This window comes from Equus quagga, chromosome 1 (genome assembly GCF_021613505.1).
Source record: "Equus quagga isolate Etosha38 chromosome 1, UCLA_HA_Equagga_1.0, whole genome shotgun sequence".
In the NCBI taxonomy this organism is placed as follows: Eukaryota; Metazoa; Chordata; class Mammalia; order Perissodactyla; family Equidae; genus Equus; species Equus quagga.
This window is the reverse complement of record NC_060267.1, coordinates 175,650,804-175,674,491: the sequence shown is the minus strand read 5'-3', so window position 1 is coordinate 175,674,491 and position 23,688 is coordinate 175,650,804. Positions and strand designations below refer to the sequence as shown.

General features: G+C 37.5%; 1 protein-coding gene across 5 annotated transcripts in view; it reads right to left on the bottom strand.

The window, feature by feature from the left end:
• Positions 1–19,900, bottom strand: part of U2SURP (U2 snRNP associated SURP domain containing) — a 45,906-nt gene extending 26,006 nt beyond the window's left edge. For 2 of the 5 annotated variants that reach the window (XM_046660905.1, XM_046660936.1), the window contains exons 1-13: positions 19,773–19,900; positions 13,039–13,083; positions 11,586–11,717; positions 9,454–9,552; positions 7,501–7,615; positions 6,912–7,045; positions 3,984–4,051; positions 3,320–3,414; positions 3,201–3,236; positions 3,027–3,109; positions 1,882–2,047; positions 1,485–1,696; positions 519–562 (exon numbers count right to left, since the gene is read on the bottom strand). In XM_046660905.1, coding sequence (XP_046516861.1) covers positions 519–562; positions 1,485–1,696; positions 1,882–2,047; positions 3,027–3,109; positions 3,201–3,236; positions 3,320–3,414; positions 3,984–4,051; positions 6,912–7,045; positions 7,501–7,615; positions 9,454–9,552; positions 11,586–11,717; positions 13,039–13,083; positions 19,773–19,817 — 1,274 coding nt within the window. In that variant the 5' untranslated portion in view covers positions 19,818–19,900. The remainder of the gene's footprint in view (positions 1–518; positions 563–1,484; positions 1,697–1,881; positions 2,048–3,026; positions 3,110–3,200; positions 3,237–3,319; positions 3,415–3,983; positions 4,052–6,911; positions 7,046–7,500; positions 7,616–9,453; positions 9,553–11,585; positions 11,718–13,038; positions 13,084–19,772) is intronic. The other 3 variants (XM_046660916.1, XM_046660946.1, XM_046660927.1) reach the window with 2 other exon arrangements.
• Positions 19,901–23,688: the final 3,788 nt, after the last annotated feature.

Genomic DNA, 23,688 nt, shown 5'->3' with positions numbered 1-23,688 from the left:
AAACACCTTTATCGTGAAAAAATTTCTAGTATGTTCAGTGTTCATGAAAATAATAGGAATTCCTTCTTAAAATCAATTAGAAAAAAACAAACTATGCCTTAGGTAAGGAGAACTCAACCTACGGTTGCACATTAAACAAAGATAATTCAGAAACAAAGAAAAAAATAAAAGATTGGGTCAAATTGTAACACCAAAATTTATGACATTAAAAAGACCTATTTTCCCATCATAATAGTCTAATATTAGACTAACAACTCCAGATTAAATCTATTAAACACATTCTAACTACTAAAGCTATAAAATTCTCTACATTGGTAACAATAAAAACAAAAAAGATAAAGACATAAAATTGCAAAGTATACTAAAGTTAGTTGAATTTCACATATCCCCCCAAAAAGGACTGGGAAGGAACCATTGCTCAGTCAAGATATTACCTTTTCCTCAACACCATTTTTTTTTTAATTCAGAAGGGGATATTGTCTATATTTAGATCAGTAATAATAAAGAAAAACATGTACCTTTCTGTTGGGATAACCACTTTGACTATGGCTTGCGACAGAGTCTGTATATGAAGTCACATCAGATAATAAACATAGAATATGTGAGTATTGTTAACAAGTAACAAGCAAAAATATACATATGCATTGAAAATACTACACATCTAATCACAAGTTTTGCAGGCAATCACTGCATTTGAATTATACACTAAGCAATTACATAAATGCAAATGGATGTGTTCAGTGAACAATAAATGTTCACCAAATGCAAAGAATCAGAACATTCCTGCCAGAATGCACATCAATGCACTGAAATAGGTACTACACCGAGAATTATCAGATAAAGATTTTAATTTGTGAAATAATTAACTGTTTGCATCTTACCATACAGTTTGCTACTTTGTTCCCAAGCCTTTAAAACCAGCCCTGTCATTTTAAGTGTAATTAACTCATAATAGAACCAACAAATTCTTATAACTTGAAATTAAGTTGGTTTTATGTTTAATAAAAAGAAAATACTCACCCTTTGCTTTTACTAGAGTAGTTAACTGCTTTTAAAAACCACATATGCTCTAAGTATCTAACAGCTCAGATCTTGAGAACTAAGTTAGCTAGCTGCCATCCAAACACTTTAACTCTTTAGGAGGTCTATTCTAATTGAAAAGTCACTTTACCAAATACAAAGTATCACTTTCTCAGAACAAAGTAAAATTAGATATTTTGCACTTAAGCAAACCTGGATACAACAGTGGACAAAGGGGAAAAAAACTTAAGTGGTCAAAAAAAGGAATGGTAGCCACAAATAAAAATATGACCTAGTATTTCAATACAGGTTTCCACGGGCTAAGGCAGGGAACACATCTACTTATTTCTTTAAGAGTTGCCAAACAGAATTACACACAAATTTATAAAAAATTGTTGAAAAGAAATACTACCAGATTTAGTATTTACAAATTAGATGCGCCCTATGTACATTTTTTTAATTACCTTCTCAAAATCCTCCTTGTTTTTAGGTGGTGGTAACATGGGAGCATTGGGGTTTTTTAACCGCTCTCTAGGCTGCGCGTTAAAAGGCAGTCCTGACGGAGGTGGGGGAAGCGTATGTTCCATCATAGAAGGCGGAATGTATATCGGATGTGGAGGAATAGGCACCGCTTTACCCCAACCTAACTTCATTTCAAAAGACATAATCATCTTTCCTGCAAGAAAGAAAAGAAAGGTCACCTTGGTTAACTCTCAAAAGAAAATAAAAGATTTCTCGTGATTTGAATTAATTCTCATTTTTAACCCTTCCATTTCTCGTCCATTCTCCCTAAAGTTTTTATAAATATTTTTCAGAACCAAAAAAAGTCTGAATTCTATAAATGGACAATAAAAACTTTACCATTTAAATTTTTTAAAGCTCTTTCAGCATCTCTTCTATTCATAAAGGCCACAAAGCCACAATTTCTCTCCCTTGCTCTTTCTTCATCAGTTCTAGGCCACATAATTTTCACACTGGCTAATGGCCCAAATCTTCCAAATTCTTGGCACAGCATTTCTTCATTCATCTATTAAAAAGCAGAAGAGTTTTTTGGTATGCAAAAAAGAAAGGAAAAAAAAAGAATTCCAAGCAAGAAGAAAGTAAAGTAGTTTTTGCAAAATGGAAAAAGACATACTAACACTACAAGTTCCCATTCAAACTAGGACCTCTACACGGGTAAAATCCTGCCCTCATGTGGCATGCACAAATCTTTTCAGACCATAAACATTCTGTTTCACACAAACAAGTGGCCAGAAGGAAGAGGCTGGGTGGCTTTCACCTCCCCTCTTCCTCCTTTTGAGATCCTGCATCTAAAATATGCTGTTCTACAGCGATGGTTCCTTTAGGCATTTAGCAACATTCTCCAGGCAGCAGTGATTACCACATTTAGGTCAAGGAGGAAATACTTGTTGTAAACGAAAGAAAAAGATATGATCACTTTTTTTCCCAGCACCCAGCTACTAGTATAATCAAGAAGAGAGAAAAAAGAAAATGGTAAATATGCAATGAAGTCTAAAACACATAATTTTTTAAAAAGAGCACATTATGTATAACAACCACTAAATTCCCCATAACACAATTAACACTGAAGCGGGGAAAATAATTAAAATATAAAAAACGAAAGCACAAACACTAGCTTGCTATTATGAGGGGGAAAAAATCCATAAGGAAGCAAGCTATGCCTCAGAAGAGGGTAGTCTCAAAAGAATACTGTCCCCCACTAGTCATATCCTGATTTTATAAATAAATCAGCAGCTAGCAAAACATTTCAAACTCAGAATATAGTCCAGTTATAGAAAGAAGAGATGAGCCCTTAAGAATTGTAGCAAGACAATTTGGCCCACACCAATAAAGCTCAACTTTAGAGGATAATTTTAGAGACTATCTAGTTCCATCAAATTTGCTTACTTCAGATTCCTGACTTTATTTTTGTGATTGACAAAGTAGTTCTCTTCCAAAAGTATAAAGCATATGAGCCCACATTCATCTTACTTTTCTAACATTACCTGTGGATTAATGTTTCCAAGGTATAAATTAGTAGTGCTTGGATCTCCTACGTCATGTGAGCCAGGTGCATAATCATCAAGAACTAGGGCAAAGAGGAAAAAAAAAAATTATAACCTGCAAAAAACAAAGTTTGGACAATTTCTATTAATTAAAAAAGCAAAAAACTGTATTACCACCAGATGATCTATTTCTTCTTGAAGGCGCATCCACTTTAAAAAAGGGGGAAAAGAAAACAACTCTTAGTTTTTAGAATAGTTAATCAAATAGAAACATTAAAATAAACATCACTTACTAGAACGACGCTGACCATCAGAATCTGACTGAGGAGGCTCGAATCGACTTAACCTGCCTTTTGTTTTATGTCTCTCATCACGTTCTTCTTGAATTCTGTTGAAAATATTTATAATCACTAATAATGAGCCAAAATTTGTTTGTTCACATTTAATAAGAATAGAACTTATCCAGGCACCATCTTCAAATAACTTGAAATATTGGTGAGTAATTAGACGCCAGTACCAACAACCAAGATCAGAGAGTCTCCCAGCTATAACAGAATCATGAGCAAATTTCTGCTACACAAGCAATGGAATACAAAGCCCACTTTTATAGTGAGGAGGAAATTCAACAGTAAAACCACAGAATTTCTTCTTTCTTGGCTAAGTTCAACCTCTCCTCACCCCCACCTCAGTGACTATATTGTTTCCACTGCAAACAGGACTCCGGACATTAGATAAATCAATTGAATTGCATCCACATAATCTAAGCAACCTAGACGCTGGACAAAACACTAGTTTATTTTCAAGCATACCCCACAAAATACCACTATAATATCTAAAACAACCTCACGGTAAGCCAGTTAGTGATAACTAACTGGTACACTACACTCCTCATACCTGCATCTGTAACTACCAGCTCGATATACCTATGAGAGCCATTCTCAGCACTATAAAACTTACTGTTTCAATTCTTCTTTGAAGAGTTCCAAATTGCTTTTTTTCTTTTCTTTCTCCCCTTTCTTCAGTGGCTATGAAGGATATGACAAGTTATACTTCAAACCAAACAAGGTTAAGCAAGACTAATGGTTCAATAATCAGATCATTTTAAATAATTTTTATTTTAGTGCCAATTATGTTCTAATTATTTAAGTTCAAAAGAAAGAATGCTTCCATCATCACTGAACTTTCCCTCCTGTCCTCTCAAACTAAGAATTTAATAATCAAAATATTTAAAAAATTAAACAAAAGGACAAGCAGCAGTCTTAAAGTAAAGGAGCCACCAACTTCATCCCCCAAAGCCTGTAATACCTAGGCCTGACAATTGTTGGAGGGGAACAGGAGACAAAATTAATGAACATAAAGTAACTGAACTACCATCTAAAGTAACTGCCATAAACAACTACTAAAAATGTGCACTCTTCAAAACAATGCCCTTAGGAGGATATGAATTACTGAAACAATCAGTTAACATCTTTGGAATTCCTCTTTTAAAACTCCTTCCAAAACTGCTTTTGGAATCCCTCTTTTAAAAGCACCAAAATAATTCAATGAGGAAGAATAGTCTTTTAACAAATGGTGCTAGGACAACTGAATATCCAAAGGCAAAAAAGAATGAAGTTGGACCCCTAATTCACACCATATACAAAAATTAACTCAAATGATTCACAGACCTAAATCTAAGAGCTAAAACTATAAAAGTCTTAGAGAAAAACATCTGAGTGAATCTTCATGACCTTGAATTAGGCAACAGTTTCTTAGATACGACACCAAAAGCACAAGCAACAAAAAAAACTGATAAACTCAACTTCATCAAAATTAAAAACTTTTGTGCTTCAAAGGAGACTATCAAGAAAGTGCAAAGACAACCTACAGAATGGGGAAAACATTTGCAAATCATTATAGCCGACAAGAGCCTTGACTCGGGGCTCAGCCCCATGGCCAGGTGGTTAAAGTTCTGCACATTTCACTTTGGCGGCCCAGGTTCGCACATTAGGATCCGGAGCGCAGACCTACTCCATACACTAGCCATGCTGCGAAGGTGTCCCACATACAAAACAGAGGAAGACTGCCAGAGAAGTTAGCTCAGGGCTGGTCTTCCTCAAGCCAAAAAAAGAGGAGGACTGGCAACAGATGTTAGCTCAGGGCAAATCTTCCTTAGGAAAAAAAAAGCGAGACTTGACTCATAGGTGTAAAATACTCTTAAACTGAACAATAAAAAGACAACCCAATTAAAAAATGGGCCAAGGACCACTCATCAGGACATGCTGAGGTGGCATCCCACATAGCACAACCATAAGTACCTACAACTAGAATATGCAACTACCTTCTGGGGGGTTTTGAGGAGAAGAAGAGAAGAAAAAAAAAAAAGTAGAAGATTGGCAATGGACATTAGCCCAGGGGCCAATCTTTAAAAAGAAAAACAAAAACTGGGCCAAGGATCTAAAAAGACATTTCTCCACAGAAGACTATAAACAGATGATAAACACATAAAAAGATGTTCAATATTAGGAAAGTGCAAATCAAAATCACAATTAGGTACAACTTTCATACCCACTAAGATGACTAAAATAAACTTTAAAAATAAACAGGCAATTTTAACAAGTGTCGACGAAGATGTGGAAGAAGTGGAACTCTCATACACTGCTGATAGGACAGTAAAATGCTACAGCCACTTTAGAATAGTTCGCCGGTTTCTCAAAAGGTTAAACAAATAGTTACCATATGACCCAATAATTCCACTCTCGGGTACATATAAGAGAAGTGAAAACATATGTCCACACAAAAGCCTGTACACAAATGTTTATAGCAGCATTACTGATAGCCAAAAAGTGGAAATCCAAATGTCCATCAAGTGATAGATGGATAAATATTATGTGGTATAGCCATAAAATAGAACATCATTTGCCCATAAAAAGGAATGAGGTACTGATATATGCCACAACATAGATGAACCTTGAAGCATTATGCTAAGTAAAGAAGACAGACACAAAAAGCCACATATTGTATGATTCTACCTGCATGAAATATCCAGAACAGGCAAACCCAAAGAGACAAAGTAGATTAGAGGTTGCCAGGAGATGGGAATGACTAAAAGTAGGTATAAGGTTTCTTTCTGGGGTAATAAAAATGTTCTGAAATTAGAGGTTAGTGATTATTGCACAACCATGAATATTATTTTTTTTAAACTTAATTGTATACTTTAAAAGCATGTATTTTATGGTATATGAATTATATCTCAATAAAGCTGTTATTTTTTTTAATTGCTTTCAGAGCTATTTTAAAAGTCACACAAGAAAAATGAATCTCACTATTCAATATAATCATATTTCTTCACCAAATTTGGCTCAAATGACATGACCCACATCTATCTACCATGCACCATGAAAACCCTACCCGCAAAAAACAAGAGTTTTTCTAATACTGAGAATATTTAAAAGAAAGTGTCACTAATTCTAACAGTAATTCCAAATAAATTCCAAAAATGTTCTAGGTAACAGACACATTGCTAGAGTACAGATAGTCTTCCAAGGTAACTGACATGACACATGCTGACATAATTTAAACCTCAGTTCAGTACTGTTTAAAAAGACAACCGAATTCTTTTACACGGACACTTAAAATATAGTTAACTTTTTACTTGCAATATGCTACGAGTATAGTAAAAGCATATGTTCACTGCTCAAAGAGAATAAAAAAGAGTACCATCCATATGCCCTGCTCTAATTTATTATCTCTCATCCAGAAAGATTAAACATCAAAACTCAACATCTACTCCGAAAATAATTAAAAACAAGAAACCAAAGTCCTGCTTACAGTGGAAGTACTGAAAGTATCATTGGCAGTATCATCTCGGAACACAAATGGTCACTTAATTTAAGTATGACTTACAGGTTTTTTGGTTTCTATCACAAGAAGAGATGGTGGTCTTTCACTGGATGACTGATTTGGAGGATTTTTTTGATCTGCAAATCTTGACGATGGCTTATAGATTTTACCTCTTTTCTCATCTGTTTCATGTTCTTCTGAAATTTAAAATACTGTTTCAAAACTAATTTCACATTATTTGGATTTTCTTTACTATTTTTATTTAAAAATAAACAAAAATGTAATATGCTTGTAGTATTAAGATACATCACTACTGACAAAATATGAAGTTAAATTCAAATATTACCACCCCACTCTCAAAAATATAATTTAATCATTTAACAGCAAAATTATGCAATATATTAAAATTTTTCCAAAGTGTTCTGCTATCTCGAAACTTGAAAGGAACTAAATATTTTAAAAACTTATTTTGCTCTAATTTCTCATTAATCCATTATTTGGCCATTTATCTTGCTAGTTAATACCACCACTAGAGGGTGCTAATAGAAAAGAAACGTAAAATTCAAAAGCAACCAAACTTCTTTCATAATTATCTGCAGTCATTCAACCAAGACTTTTGGGTTTGCTCAAGGACTGTAATATTCACACTTACCTTTAGCTGCATTAACAACACCTCCACGTACAAACGTCTTCACTTTATTACCATCACTTCCTTCAAAAGCAGCAAGAAATTCCTCATAAATCTCAGCAGCTGCCTTTTCATCCTCCTAATTACACATGAAAATATTAGTATCACCTAATATAAAAATTATTATTGCACACAGGGGGAAACTCATCAAGGAATAATGTAAATGACAGCAGGTTATGCAGTCCTAATAGGTAATACTATCTAGTCATTAGTAGACACTATATATTAATTAACATTAAAACTAAGAGAAGTTTTGCTCCTCTACTGGCAATCTGCATAACCTGAAAAGGACCTACTAAGTAAATTTGTTTAGACACAATTCAAGGGTCAAAAATGTATGACAATTGACCATATAAAATGTATTATTCTATTAATGTTTGTCATTTCCAAAGCACAATGATTTAATCAGTGAAGATAAAGATTTCCTTTACAAACCACTGAAGACATGGGTATTAGAAGCTGAAGCAGCAGTATCTCCAGACAGTTGGCATTAAAGGAAAAAAAGCTCAGAAGAACCTTGACAACTTCAATTATAACTATTCTAAATGTCCCCAAAACATGTACGAATAGAAAGCCCAATGGAAAAGAAAACACAGAAATAAATCCAACAGCGTGTAGAAATTTAGTATTCAATAAAAGGGGCATCTCAAATCAGTGGAGAATAGATGGACTTTTTAATGGATAATCTTGGGATAACTTGACAGCTATTTGAAAAAAAGATAAAAATGAACCAATTCTTCACATAATATACCAGGAAAAATTGCAAATTAATCAGATTTAATTTTTTTAAATGAAATTATGTAAGTATTAGAAAAAAACATGAGGAAACTCCTTCATAAGCTGAGAGTGGGAAAATCTTGACTGAACAACCAGAAATCGTAAGGAAAGACTAATAAATCCGATTCCATTATCAATAAATAGTTTCTGCATGGAAAAAACATCAGAAGCAAAACAAAAAGATAATCGACAAACTGGAAAAAAACACTGCACCTTTTGTCATAGACAAAGCATTAATATTACTAATATACAAAAGAGTTTTTCTAAAAACAGAGATAATCTACTAACTTGACAAACTGGTTTAGATATGAGCAGATAGTTCACAGAAACAAACACAAGAAAAGTTGTTCAACTTTACCTGTAAGAGAAATGCAAATTTAAAACAACACTGAGACCGTTTTTCACCTAGCAGATTGGGAGAACTCCTTCGCTAATATCCTGTTGGCAAGGTTATGGGGAAACAACCTCTCATACATTGTTGAGAGGGATGCAAAATGGCCCTGCCCTTACAGAGAGCAATATGACAATATCTAGCAGAACTACATTTATGTATTTACCATTTAACCCAGTAATCTAACTTAAAGGAATGTATCCCAAAGATACACTATCAAAAAACCATATGCGTAACACTATCCATAACAGCACTATTTGTAAAGGCAAAAAAACAAAACACAAATGCCTTCAACAGAATTTTAATTGAATAAACTATTGAATATCCACAGAGCTTTACAAAAAAAGAACAAGGAATATTTCAATACACTTCCAGTCATCTCTGACATGTTAAATGGAAAAAGCAAAGTGGAGAAAAGAGTACTATATACAGTATGCTATCATTCATCGAAGAAAGGGGAGGGGGTACAATATATATGTATATACAATTGCTTATATAAAAAGACCAGAAAAGAACCAAAACTGTTACACAGAAGAGAGGAAACAGTGGAGGGGACAGGCATAGAAAGCTGGATTCCTCTGAACATACCCCGTATGATAGACTTATAGACTTGACTTGGAGGATAAGAGCTGAGAATACCTTGGAGGTCAAAATTCTCTGAAAAACATCCTCTACTGTCCATACACTTACTGCCCCCTTAGACACATTTATTTCCAAGGATAACTCAAAACCTACATTTTAAACATTACCTTTTTCTTTAATTCTTCTTGCTCTTTCTTACTTAAAGTTCGCTTAGCTGTACTCATTTTTCCAATACTAAATGCTTTAAGTTTGTTTTCTAGAAGAGGCTGTAAAAAGAAATAAAAAGGATACCTTTAATACACATTCTTAATGCTATCCACAACTCAAGTGATACACCTCAACTGATAACCAAGTCTTCAGAACAGATGATCTTTTTAAAAAATGGTTCACTGTAAAAGGAAAAGCTGAGGCTACCCTAAGTGTCAGGTGCCTACCATGGGCTTGATTCTGATGTAAGTATTCATGAAAGAATGTCTTCATTTGCTAGCTCAAGGTCAATAACAGACAAAAGCCTTTAAAAAAAAAAAAGGCAAAAATAAAACGGAGAAAGAGATGCCAAGGCTTAGAACTCATTCAACCTACTTGTTGGCAGCAAAAATAAAAGCACTTGAGGGAAAGTACAAATGTTTCTGGGCAAAAAAAGCAGTAATAGAAAACACGTTTTCAAATAGGGAGAAAGAGGCATACATTTCCATGGTTCAGTAGCAGGAACCTAAATACCATCTATAATCCCCATTTCGGGTACTACAAATTCTCTCTCTTCCTCTTCTAATTTAGTAAATTACCTCATTCTTCACCAATAATACTGATGTTTATAAACATCATAATTTCATTTTCTTTGCTGGGATATATGACATACAGTATTTTAGTTTTCACTACAAGTAAATATTCATCAATTAATTTTGAATATGAGAAAATAGTATTTTAATGAAGTCTTCATTTATGTAACTTAGAAGAAATTTCCTTCTGAACTATGGCTTGAATATCAACTGTCTGTAGACTTGTATTTGTTCAATCAGTTATGCACTTGAATGTTAGATTCTGATTCATAAGAGAAGGATGTTTATTGAATACAACCTAAAATATTAATCGCAATTGAAATCTAACGGTTTCTCTAGTGCCTATCAAAATGAGAGGTTAACCAATTACAAAATTAGACTTTTTCAATTTCCTGGTTATTAAAAAGGCTTGCCCTTGAGAGATGCAGAATGGAAGAGTAATACTGCTACAAACTATTTTAAAGTTACATTAAAATTCTTTTGAAAAAATAAAGTGGTTTACAACCCAAAAGTCAATTTTGGGTTTCATGAACAGATTCAAAGTAAATTTTTTTTCCTCAAAATAGAAAGAAAAATGTTTTGTCATCATTCAGCATCTTTGGTTTCAAAATTTCAAAAATTTAAACAAATGATAAAATTACATATAAAATCAGTGAAAAACATTTTTACCAAACAAAATTTTTGTGCTCAAATTCTATTTACATCCTAAGAGCTAAACTTAGACACCCAAGAGAGAAATGGTTAAGGAAATTATGGAATGTTTACTCAAAGAAATACAACCATCCATTAAAAAGTTTGTTTACAGAATTTTTGCTAAAATTTTTTAAAAATTAGAACTGAAAACAGAACATTTCAAACGTGTTCCTGTAAAATGGATCTCAGCGAAGTACAAATATATTTATGCTTAGAAATAGTAAACAAGAAAAATAAAGTGTTAATGCTAATACTGGCTGGTGATGATTATCTTCTTCATTATCTTTTCCAAATTTAATCACAAGAAAACATTATTTGAATTAGAAAAAAAGACTAAAAGAGCACAAGAGCACTTTGAAGACAGACGAGGTAAAGCTCCTTCTCTGGGTTCTCATATTGTCCTGGGCACTGCACTAACCAGAGTGAACAGCACCTGCTCCATTGTGCTTCCCAGGGCGAGACTACAAGCTCCCTGAGAGCAAGCACTGTGTTTTAACCATCTGTGCATTTCCAGTGACTGGCATTTGGTTCAGTAAATGTTTGGTATAAGGGGGAACAATAAATCTTAACATTAACCATTTATACCCAAAATGCTCGTTTTTCTCAAATAAAATTTTAAATTTTAAATAAAACATACTTGACATATGAACTAAAAAACATTTCCTTATATGAAGTCAAGTTTATCACTAACCCGAATACAATAAAGAATGCTATTTTCAAATAGTACAAGATGAAACAAGTACAAAACCAAGATATTCAACTACCAAATTCAATCAAGGACAGATTAAAATCATTAACTATCCTTTCTTATCTTTATCAATACTTACTCTTGAGAGATTCTGATGAGGAGAATCACAAAGGCTTTCACGGGCGCTCTCATTCCTATAATTATGTTTTCTTGGGCTCTTAGGTCGTGTCCGACTTGGCATATCACTATCTGAGGGTCCAGATGCATCCATCTTCAGGAAAAATACAACAAGTTTTTAAAAATCATATTAGCAGTACTGAAAACCAGAAACAACCCAAATGTCCAAATATTCACAAATTTCATTATACATTATCAAAACTCTCATCCCTTAATATCACCACTGATTTCATTCAAAAAGTCCGTAAGTGCAGGGAAAGTTTTCCATAATTCTAACTTGCACTTGAAGGCTCGAATTTTATAGTGGTAACAAATAGTTGGTTTCCTTATAGGAATAGGTTCGTTTTCTTCATTTTCAAGAAAATATCTGCCACAACTCAAGTCTGATAAGCATAGTTTTGTCAGTTGTTCCTCCAAGTAAAAATGGTATTCCTTTAAAAAAGGAGCCAGTTTTATTTCTCAATTTAAACAATCCCACAAGTACTTTTCCTCAAGACAACATCACACTTTGGTAAGCAGAAATGGCTTGTATGTACTTCCCATTTCATCACAAAAAACATTAAAAATATCCATATACGACGACAAGATTTAACATTAATAATTTTCACTGCTTCATGAAGAACTCTCTTAAGTGTCACCAGCATACTTTTAGGCACAAAAGTGCCTACTGAGGAAGAATATAATGACTACTAGTGCATTTTGGCAACATTGCTGTGACTTGTGCTAAGGTGCCAATAGTTTGCCTATCAATTGCTTTTGCACCATCAGTGCAAAGTGTCAACAAAGTGAAAATGGCAATCAATGTCTTAGTATTATTACAAAATAGTTTTGAACTCTCAAACCCCTTGAAAGATTCTCAGCAACCCTGAGGGGTCTGAAGACCACACTTTGAGCACTGCTGTAATAACATATGTAAAGGAAGGTTTACTGTAGTTATTACCCAAAATGTCAAAAAACTATAAACAGAAAGTATATGCCCCTAAACAGAGAAATAGCTTAATAAATAAATGTACCTCCCACCGTGGAATATTATGATGCCATTAGAAAGACAAGATTAGAGCTACATTTGTTGACTTTCAGGGATTTCCAATAGGTGTATTGTGCAGTGAGAAAAGAACAAGTGTCTATAATGCAAACCATAGTTAAAGTACAAGTACACACATTTATGTATGCACACAATTTTATAAACACAATAAAAACAAGGAAGGAAACATATATATTAGGTTTCTAACATGGTTTGAAGGGGCCAACTTATGCAAACAGAAAACAAAAAAAGCAGGGCACCTAGCAAAAGAGGTGAAAAAATAGGCACATATACTATAATCATATTTATTTATCAAGTAAAATCATTAAGTGTAGGGATATATACAAAGAGAAATTAAATTTTAAAGACAAAAACCGCCTTTTATACTCACATGTGCATCTGAAGATCCAGATGAATGAACATCTGATGATCTGGTCTGCAAGTATTAAAAATAAAAGTCAATCTTTAAATGATCAGAAAATGTCTTCCTATGCTCACAAAGCAAGTGTTTCTCATGTTATAGAGACTTAATCTTTCCAAACTTATAGCAATTTCTTCTCAGCTAGTAACACTGAATAACGGCAATCTCTGACTTACAGAAAGTTTGTGACACAAAATAAATGTGCAAGTCAATTCTTTACAATTCAGAATGTGTATTTCCCAAAATATGATACAAATAATAGTAGGACATGTCCGACCCACAGTTACCTTTTTATATTGTAGACTAGAAACCTAACCACTAATTTTACAATAGAGTTTTTGTGCAAAAGTTCTTTCAAGTCATAAGATATAGTGTTTACTGCCACAACACTGACAGAGCAGCGACTTCCTGCTACACAGCAAAGAAACCTCCCCTGCTTTCTCCAACCACCCAAGACATAAGAAACAGATGCTAATAGCAAGAAAATCCACACATAAACCCCTAATGTCTAGTAAAAGGTACAAATTCTACTGCAGAAATAGTTCAAGAATCTGGAAGTACTAAAACATTAAGAGCACAGATTCTGGAACAGACTTCCTGGTTTTAGCACTTCCCAGATTTGTAACCTTGGGCCTAGTTCCTTCATCTGTAAAGCTGAATAGCATCTGCCTCACAGGATTGTTATGAAGGACAAATACAAGTGAAGCACTTAGAACGATGCTTGGTACATAATAATTCTTCAATAAGTATTAGCCAGCAGCAGCTTTATAACAAGGTCACCCTGGACTCCTTCCTTCCCCCATAATCAACTGAGTCAAATTCTGTTCATCCCTCTTCTAATATAGCTCTTCTCCAGGGACCCTTCTTTTCCTTTCCAAAGATACCATTGCGCTTCAGATCTTCCCTTTATTCAACCATTTTACTGAGCAACCATTTACTGGTACCGTGCCTTGTGTAAGAGATATAAAGTAAAATAAGACACAGCTCCTGCCCTTAGGAGCTATAAAAGACACAAGTAAAACAATATGGCTATGCCACAAGAGCACAGAGTGCAGGAAATATTAAAAGGAGTGGGGAAGACGTTAGGAAAAGCTTCCCAATGAAGATCTGAGGTGAGACTTCTGAAGCAATCCTCAATTATCAGCAGCACTGCAATAATCTTCCAACTCACCTTCCTCACTCCCAAATCCTTCCTAAACTATGCTCATAGAGAGGCTTTTCTAAAGAACTTTCCTGCCTCAAATTTCCCATGGCTCTCTAATTTTATTCTGTAGCATTCAAAACCCTCCACAATTTAGTTCAAACTTACCTTTCCCTAACCACTGGCTAAACCAGACCATTTATCAAACCATTTCCCAGCAATTTATTTTTTTCACCTCACCCATTTCTTTTATACCCCTATCTCTACCCTTCAAAACTCTACTCATTGTTCAAAAGGACTCAATCAAATTCCTCTATGCTCTTGAAGCTTCCCCTTCTCCATCCCCCATTCAACCAACTATCACTTCCTTCTCTAAATTTTTAGATACCTCTGATAGCTCAGCCTTGTACTATTACATGTTGACACTCGGCTTCCACTAGACAGCATGCTCCCCAAAAGGGAGTGCGGTCTTGTTACTGTTTTCTTCTTCAAAGTCAAGCACAAGATTTGGCAAGTGACAGAGCCTCAACATACTTGTTGACTTAACCTGCTGAAACAAATACCTAGCCAACAAAATTACACTCCACAGTGTCAACATACTATGCTGTTTACGCACTAACAAGTAGCAGCTACATAGCTTAATACCGCTCTCCAAGCCAAATCAAGGTCTCCCTCTCAAAAAAACTTTGTAAGATCGCTGAGACATGCACTATATATAATAAAGTTAAATAACAAACTTCAAATGATCTTTAAAATTACATCCACAACACTACTAACACACGAAAAGTTGTAAGTACATTTCGAATGTCCTGTCGTTTACCTAAACTGAGGAAGGGCCTAGTGAAAAAATTTAACTCCTCAAGACATCTAACAGTACCAAAGAGCCTCAATTGTTACAGGGGAAGCATTTCTTGCTTTCAAAAGTTGCTTCAGCAAAATATCTAGCACATGGCTGGTCTGCAATAAAATGTTAAAGCTATTTAACAATAGTATAAGAGGCAAATTTTGTGTAATACTAGGGTTTTCAAGTTTATCCTGTATCAAGTTTTTACTTTTATTTTAAAAATTATGCTCTTTGTAAAAAGGGGTAGACAAGCAGGAGTCTTCAACTTGCATACAAAATGAGCCCTCATCTCATTTGCCAGTAAGGCAAATGGGTATCTTTCATAGGTTAACTTTCCAGGGAAAAAAAAGCTTCAAGAATAAAAAAAAAAAAAAATCAAAAGAAAATAAAAATTGGACTTTGAGAAAAGAATCAATTCAAGCCACTAAGAAATCTTTTTTAACCATATCAATAGTCATATTCAAGCACCAGTGCTGCAAATACTCAAGCTTCTAAAAAGCACCAGTGAGGGGCTAGCCCCGTGGCCGGGTGGTTAAGTTCACCCACTCTGCTCCGGGAGCTCAGGGTTTCGCCAGTTCGAATCCTGGGCGCAGACATGGCACCGCTCATCAAGCCATGCTGAGGTGTCATCCCACATGCCACAACTAGAGGGACCCACAACTAAAAATACACAACTATGTACCAGGGGGCTTTGAGAGAAAAAGGAAAAATAAAATCTTTAAAGTAAAAAATAAATAAATATAAATAAAGGGGCCGGCCTGGTGGCGCAGCAGTTAAGAACGCACATTCCGATTTGGCAGCCCGGGGGTCAGCGGTTCGGATCCCGGGTATGGACATGGCACCACTTGGCACGCCATGCTGTGGGAGGCGTCCCATATATAAGTAGAGGAAGATGGGCACAGATGTTAGCTCAGGGCCAGTCTTCCTCAGCAAAAAGAGGAGGATTGCCAGTAGTTAGCTCAGGGCTAATCTTCCTCAAAAATAAAATAAAATAAATATTAAATAAATAAATAAAAAGCACCAATCAAGAAAACCAAAGTTCATAATTCCACTCTCCACCCCAAAACACAACATTCCATCCATAAAACTAGCCATCTTATATTCTTAAGATAAGGTTACAACCATACCATAATAAAGATTTCCTTTTAAACCAGAAGTGGCAAACTATGAAGAGCCTAATTTTCAAGGTTTGTGTTTTGCTTGAAGTTTTTCATCATATTTAAATCTTAGATATCTTCAGAACCACAGGAAAAAAAAAATGTACAAAGGCAGTAATAAACACCTAAGGATCACAAGCCTTGAATGGATCATTTTACTTATTCCTTGCAAGTGAAATACTTTTGTTAACCAGCAGCAAATTGAAACAGTTCCCAAACCAATTTAGCACTGGATGTCAAGAAAGCCAGCAGTATTTTCTACTTTGTTCATTTAGCTCTCTAACCCAATTTTTAACTATACAGTAAAAAGTAAGCACTGTCACAGCGTAAAAGAACAGGGCACACAATTCAATTACATTAGTAGTATTACCAGCAAAGGAGATGCAGAAGGAAAGAAAATACCACATTCTCTTCATATCCTCATTTTGCTAAGCAAGCAAACAAAACTCTTAAAATCAAAATAGTAAGTTAATTTTTATAAATTAAATGCTAAAGAAAAATGTTTAACAAATTTCTAAGCAAGCAGTTACAGGCTCTCTCTGTCTCTCCTCTGCAAATCAAAGCTCCAACATGGCACCAACACCCTTCTCCCCCAAAGCAATATTTTAGTCTGGTGATAAACAAGAATAAATGGATAGGAAAATTTTAGTTCATTCCTAAAACATTTACTGAATTTCAACATTTGCCAGACTTTAAAATGAAAAGTACAGCAAAACTACACAAAAAATAAAAGGGCCCAGGGTCTCTTCGTCAGGGACAACTACACATAGTCATTTGACTATAGATACATAAGTTATTTGACTATACATACCTAAAATGTCATTATTAAAGCTAGAAGAAATGGTAGAGGTTACCTAATTTAATCTATTTTATAATTAAGACATGTCAAATAATTTTGCTATTTCAACAGCAAAAATCCGTATGTTGTACATTTTAAAATTAACATTTTCTCAAAGTCTAGAAATATGATTAACAAGCATCCCCACTCATATCCATGGGAAGTTAACTACCAAAGAAGAAGAATGAACATGAAAAAGAACCCATTCACTCCATCTGACTATAGAATGTGTCACTCATCTGCTCTCCCCAGAGGAAGGGAAATCAAACCACAGAGATCAAAGGCTAGAAATTCCAACCACTGTGGTGTTAGTCAAAATGATTTCAGACTCTCTCCAATAATTTCTGGACTTGGGTTACAAACAAAAAACAACAATCTGGGCAGTCATTATGACAGTCGATGACTTAGACTATAAATCTCAATATTAGAATTTATCCTGACATTTTGAAAAGTAAGCAATTTTTTATTTCTTCTAAAAAAAAGGAGAGGGGAAAGAAACTAAGATTTATTATGTACTTTACAGACATTAACTCATTTAATCCTTACATGAACTCTGTAAAAAAGAAATTATATCCAAATTACAAATGAGGAAACTGAGGCTCGAGTTTAAGCAGTTTGCCTTAATATCGCAAATATAATTAATTACCAAGACAGAATTTGAATCCACATCTCTTTTGTTCATTATCAAAATCATAATCTTCCCACATTATGCATCCTCCATATTATTGGAGAAAATCACATCAATATCACCTGAGTCCTGAGACATTCTGATTCTTTATACAGACATCAGTAGGAAATCTCTTAATAGCATCAACTGATGATACCCTAAAGCAATATAAACTGACAAGATTTATTACTGGAAGATCCAACAACTTACTTATAGGAACAACCACCCTCAACCATGAGAAGTACTAAAGAAGGAACACTGAACATGTACATTAAAATGTTTTCAATGTATCCAAGGCCCCAAATAGGAGATACTTAAAATATTACTTTGAGAAAAAACAAAAATCGTGAAGCTTATGCATCAATTATTATGGATGTAGGTAGCTTTCCTAATAGTTCCCTAATAGTAAGCTGGGCTGTTTTTGTCATGAGTCTGCTGAGGGGAAGTGGGCAAGGAGAGGTATCCGACTATTTCCCTGCTCATCAAGGGGAAAGGTACTGGGGAGGGAAGAAACTAACAGAGTAAACAAAGAAGGCAAAGCAACCCAAACTGGCCCTGTACCATAGTTTCTACATAACTAAAGGATGTCCGGTAAAGCCATTACTAATTACAAACTAATTATGGACATCATTCAACAAATGGCTTAAAAACTATGATTTATTGGAGCCAGCTGCTGGGGTAGTGGTTAGGTTCGCCTGCTCCACTTGGCAGCCTGGGGATCGGGGTTCGGATCCCCTGCGAGGACCTACACACTGCTCAAGCCATGCTGTGGAGGCGTCCCATACAAAAAAACAGAGGAAGACTAGCACAGATGCTAGCTCAGCGACAATCTTCCTCAAGCAAAAAGACGAAGATTGGCAACGGAAGTTAACTCAGGGCCAACCTTCCTCACCAAAAAAAAGATGATTAAAAATAAATTATGATTTATTAGAAACTGAGAAAGCAAGTATAAAACGAGTTATGCTTCTGAGAATTGTAAACGCAAGACTTGCCCTTGCCCCCTCTATCGTAAACTTAACTTCCTAATAACCAAGTTACAGTCATACTCTTTAAGAAGAACAGTCCCTAGAACCTTCAAGTGTTACAAAACCTACTGCATCTCCATCAAAAAGCTTAACTGCTACTTCGAGCAGTACCTATTACTTTCAATACCGTGTTCGAGATGAGAAACTCAAAGCAAAAAACGATTAAATGACCCGTCCAAGATGGCAACTAAGACCTGATGCTAACCATAACCTAACTAACGCTAAACTACTTCTACAGCTCACCGGTTTCACAATACGTGCACACGGTTCCCTGCGAACGCAAACGCGATTTGCTAATCTTAGGCGGCTTCCAAGTCTTCGGAAGTTCTCCTTTCCGTAGAAGACACAACATGGAGATGCAGGAGTCTCCGAGTCCTCGGAAACGAGCCCCAGAAGAAGAGCTCAGTTTACGCTTCCTCTCAGGGGAGGGAAGACCACGTGTAGCGCGCAGCATTCACCTTGGCGATGCAGCACCGCAAAGGAGGGCTGCTCCCGCCTCTGCACTCCCCGCCCCGCGTCCCTCCGCTAGTGGTCCTCCCCGCACAACTTGCGCCCCAGAGGTTATTTATGCTCTGGAGGGCGCGCAGGACACGGAGGGAGGCCGGCAGCGTGTGAGATCCAAAACCAAAGAGCCGACGAAACAGACGTAGACCCCAAAGCCCGGGGAAGCGATTCCCGCCTCTCCCAGGCGCTGTCCGGCGGCCCCAGGGCGCAACAAGCTGAAAGACACGAGCGCGTTTTCGCGGCTCTGGACCTCCATCTAAATCCCTGACTGCACTCGAGTGCCGAGCGCGGGCCCAACTACCCACGCCAGCCCCCTGGGCCCGCCAGTCTGGAGCCCAATCCAGGCTGGGACGAAGGAGAGACACCAGGCCTCTCAACCTGCGCACCACCGTGCGTCGGCGGCCCGGCCGACCGTCGCGACCAGAACGCGCACGCCCACCCCACGCCCTTCCAGCTGGCCAGGGGCGTCGACAGGCCCCAGACGACAGTGACAGACCCACTGACTCACGAAGTCCTCTAAGAAATTACCTTTGAACTGGCCTTCTGAGATCCGCCTGGCGTTTTGTCCGCCATCTTGCGCTTTGCCCCTCCTTCGGCGGCGGCAGCAGCACGGGCGAGCCGAGCGCCGAAAGAGTAGATCTCGGCGGAGCCCGCCAGAGGCGCCGCAAGGCTGAATAGTCGATTGCGGAGGTGAGGCGTTCGCGCGGCGCGGCGCCACGTGACTTCCGGAGTCAGTCGCTCCCCGGCCCCGCCCACGCCGCTGGCGTCTGTGGGCGTCTGAGTTGTTCGTCTGGTTCCTGGGCCGGGAGTTTGCGCAATGTCTTCGTCCTGACTTTCGGCGCCGCTGCTATTTCACCCTTTTCCCAGCGGCAACCCTTGATGGCGAGCCAGTTTTCCTTCCTGGGCGAGGAGGGAAACGGCTCCTTAAAGAAGAAATGCACCGGTCAGCTGGGGAGAAGCTTTTCAACGCAGGAAATAAGTCTGGGGCTAACTAGGGGGTCCGGCGCTCCACGGACAAAGATGGTGTTTGCGCCCCCTCGGGAGCTCACACCCTACTGAGATAGGCAAACTTGCAATCTGCTCAAGTCACTGTAACATTGAGTTGTGCCCGGCAAGCGGAGAAGAGTATTTGACTCAGCCTGAGAGTCTGGCATTGGGGGGATCCGATAGATTGTTTAGGGCATCTACAAAATGGGCACCTGCAGAGAGAGGGTGAATGAGAGAAAATGATAAATAGGTGGTTTTCCAAATCTGGCAAGCACGTAAGTTGTGTATCATTTAAGAATTACGTTTTAAGGTTTAGTACTGTTTTCACTTTTAAACACATAAATGGAGGGGAACACCATACACTTTTCTGTACTTAGTACTTCTTTTTTTAAAAGTTCTTAATAGGGTCTGTCTTCAAAGAAGGAAAGCTGCTTGAGAAAGTCATGCCTGAACCGAGCCAGGCATGGAAAATGGAAAGGCATGCCAGGCAGAGGGAGTAGTTGCAATGAAAGCCTGGTGGCATGGATCAGTCCAGCCCACTGTGCGGTCACCGCAAGCAGTCCAGTTTTGTTAGACGAGGTGTAGTGGGGAACGTGGCTGGAGAGGTGGATGGGCGCAAGTTCAGCCAGAGCCCGGAGGTTACCAATGTGCTTAGGAGTAAGAATTCTATTCTGAGGATGAGGCGTGGCCTTCAACAGGTTAAGTAGGGCTGTGATATGGTCGGACTTTAAGTTTTAAAAGATTGCTCTGAGGACCAGGGGAAGGGAGAAAGAAGGAGGGTTCGTGACTTTCCCTAATTCATTTATTCAAAATATTTTTGAGCCCCATTGTGTGTATAAAAGCCTGCCCAAAGTGTTGAGAGGCATACAGAGACAAAAACACGTTGCTTCATATGATCTAAAACAACGCAGAATGGGGGAAGACAAATACGGGAACAGCCAACTAACTATGTGGAGTTAAGCCCATGCTGCAGGGAAGAATCAATAGCTGTGGGAACTCTGGAAGAAGCAATTAATTGTGAGGGTAGGCGGTAGGTAAAGAGATGGGGAAGGTTTCACAGAGAAGGAAGCATTTGAGAGAACTCTGAAGAAGTAGCATTTTGTCTGTTGGTTGGGGTGGTGGTGAGGGAGGCACTTAGATCTGACACTCGCCAGGCCCTCAGGAAAGGTTAGCAGCCATACGCGGCAGGCACTGAGCTATCAGCAGGCCAGGGCTCCTGTTCTGTGTGAGGGGATGGGGGTAGAAAAACACACAATAAACAAATAAGCAAACAAACAAGAAATGATCAGAAAGTGACAAGTGCTATACATTGAAATTAAAATGGAATGATGCTTTGCAACCTCCAGTCCCACTGAATTTATTTCCAATCTCAGATCTTGTCACACTTTTTCAGTCGTGGGCTTCTTCCCCCACTCTCCTCCTGGCCTCTGATTGAAGGCTAATCAATTTTCTGCTCTTATTGAAGATGGCGCTTCCTCCAAGAAGACTTTCAGACTTCCCTCTTCCACCAAGCCTAAGTGAGAGACTCTGCTTCTGTTTCCATAGGAACCTGTGCTTTCCCGCTCTAGATACTCATCACCCTGGATCTTAGTGGTCTGTTTACAGTCTAGGATTAGAAAGTGAAATCATCAGCTGAGAGGAAGGGAGGAGGGGGATTGCCTTTGCCTCGTCCTGTTCTGGCAGTACTGCAGGCTGAGCGTCACTGTAAAGTGAATATATGCATGCTTTTCATTCAAATCCCTAAAGTCCTACTTCTCATAAAAATACTTGTTACTAAATATTTACCCCTAAACAGTTAAAAGAACACAAACTTCTTCCCTCTCTTCTTTTTCATACAGTAAAGCCCCAAAGGAAGTCAGACAAATGTGACCTGACTACGGGTAATACATAGGTCTGTATTACCCCTAATTAAATACACCTTTAAAAACTCACAATCAGGGTTATGAGCAGAGTTCTCCTTAAAACATATAAGTCATGAAATCTTGACTATTACTCAAACCAAGAATTAAGGAGGATGAGATAGCATGAATATGATACAAATGGAATTTTACAGAATCTGAAATTTTTAATTAGATTCACAATTACTATTCCCAAGGGACTGCTCGTAAAGAGTAAGAAAATCATACAGTTTACTGCAATTAGTATTGCGTTTTTACAATCACACTAAAACCATGCCATTTTTCTCTTCCTGATGTGTTGGTTCTCTAGTCCCCACCTGTCACCAGTTTTTAAGGGTCCTCCCTGCCACTGTGTTCAACAGAAATTACAAAGTAGTGCCAGGTGCAATCCACAGAGGTGTTCTGTTTGGCTTGAGCAGAGAGATTATTTTTCTTTGAAATTTGGCTAGTACTTTAAAATTGAGAGGTTTTATTTTTTTATACTCAGGATTTCCAGTTTTTCTTGAAAAATGGGAAAGTCTGGCAACAATCCAGTGGAGATGAGTCATAGCGACCTCTCAGAAAGGGCCTTCACCACACACAGAGTGGACAAATGCCCCACACCCCGCCTGCCTGGAGGCATTTAAGTTCTGCTTCTCATGTACAATTTAAGTCTCGCCAGAGGTGATGGTCAGTACCTGTACCAATCGGTCCCCCAGGCACTTATCCGTTAGGCACAGAAGGCTCAGGGCCTAGGGCCCGCTATAATTTTAGGGACCTCCTAGATGATTTAATTTCTTTTAAAATAAGAGGGGGAAAAAGGTGAAGAGGCTGAAACAAAAGCAGCAGTTAGCATTATACACAATGAAAGATAGAGACCTCAAAAATGATTACTCCAAAGCTAAAATCTCCTGTACTATGCCAATGGGCTGCTCAGATTTGGTGGCACTCCATTCCAGGGAATTGTTAAGCAGCGTCTCCCTGCTCTCTAGGCTTCAGCATATAGGCTGGTGAAAGCACAATGCCATTCATTTGTTCGTTTGGCAGTTATTGAATTTCTAGCACGTGCCATGCTCTGAAAAAAGAAGATAAGGAGGCAGGGAGGAACAGCTAATAATCAGACTTAGCTCTGCTGCTAAGAGAGATCCTAGTGGCTTCTAGAAATAGAGAACAGCCTTCAAGGAGGGTGTGGTCTGTATGGAATGGAAGATTCTTTCTAATGAAGTTGATTGCCTGCCCCGCCCCCACAACACTAGCCTGACCAGTCATTTGGGTGGCAATAGCGGCTTCTCCCATATCTCCCCTCCCCCACCAAAAAAACAAAATACCCAACTTACCTATTGATGATATCTAGAATTCCTTTGACAATAATAATTAGCTGTGGCATTTTTTTTAACTACAAATGCCCAGGAGGTAAGAGAGATGTAAAAATGGTGTCAAAAGGCACATAGCCCAAGAATGGGCTGGTGACATGTTGAAGATAATAAAAAATTGCTATTTTAGCTATGATCCTGGTGAGATTACCCTTACTATGTAGCAATTATTATATCAACAAGATAATAAAACCTAAGATGTTCCAG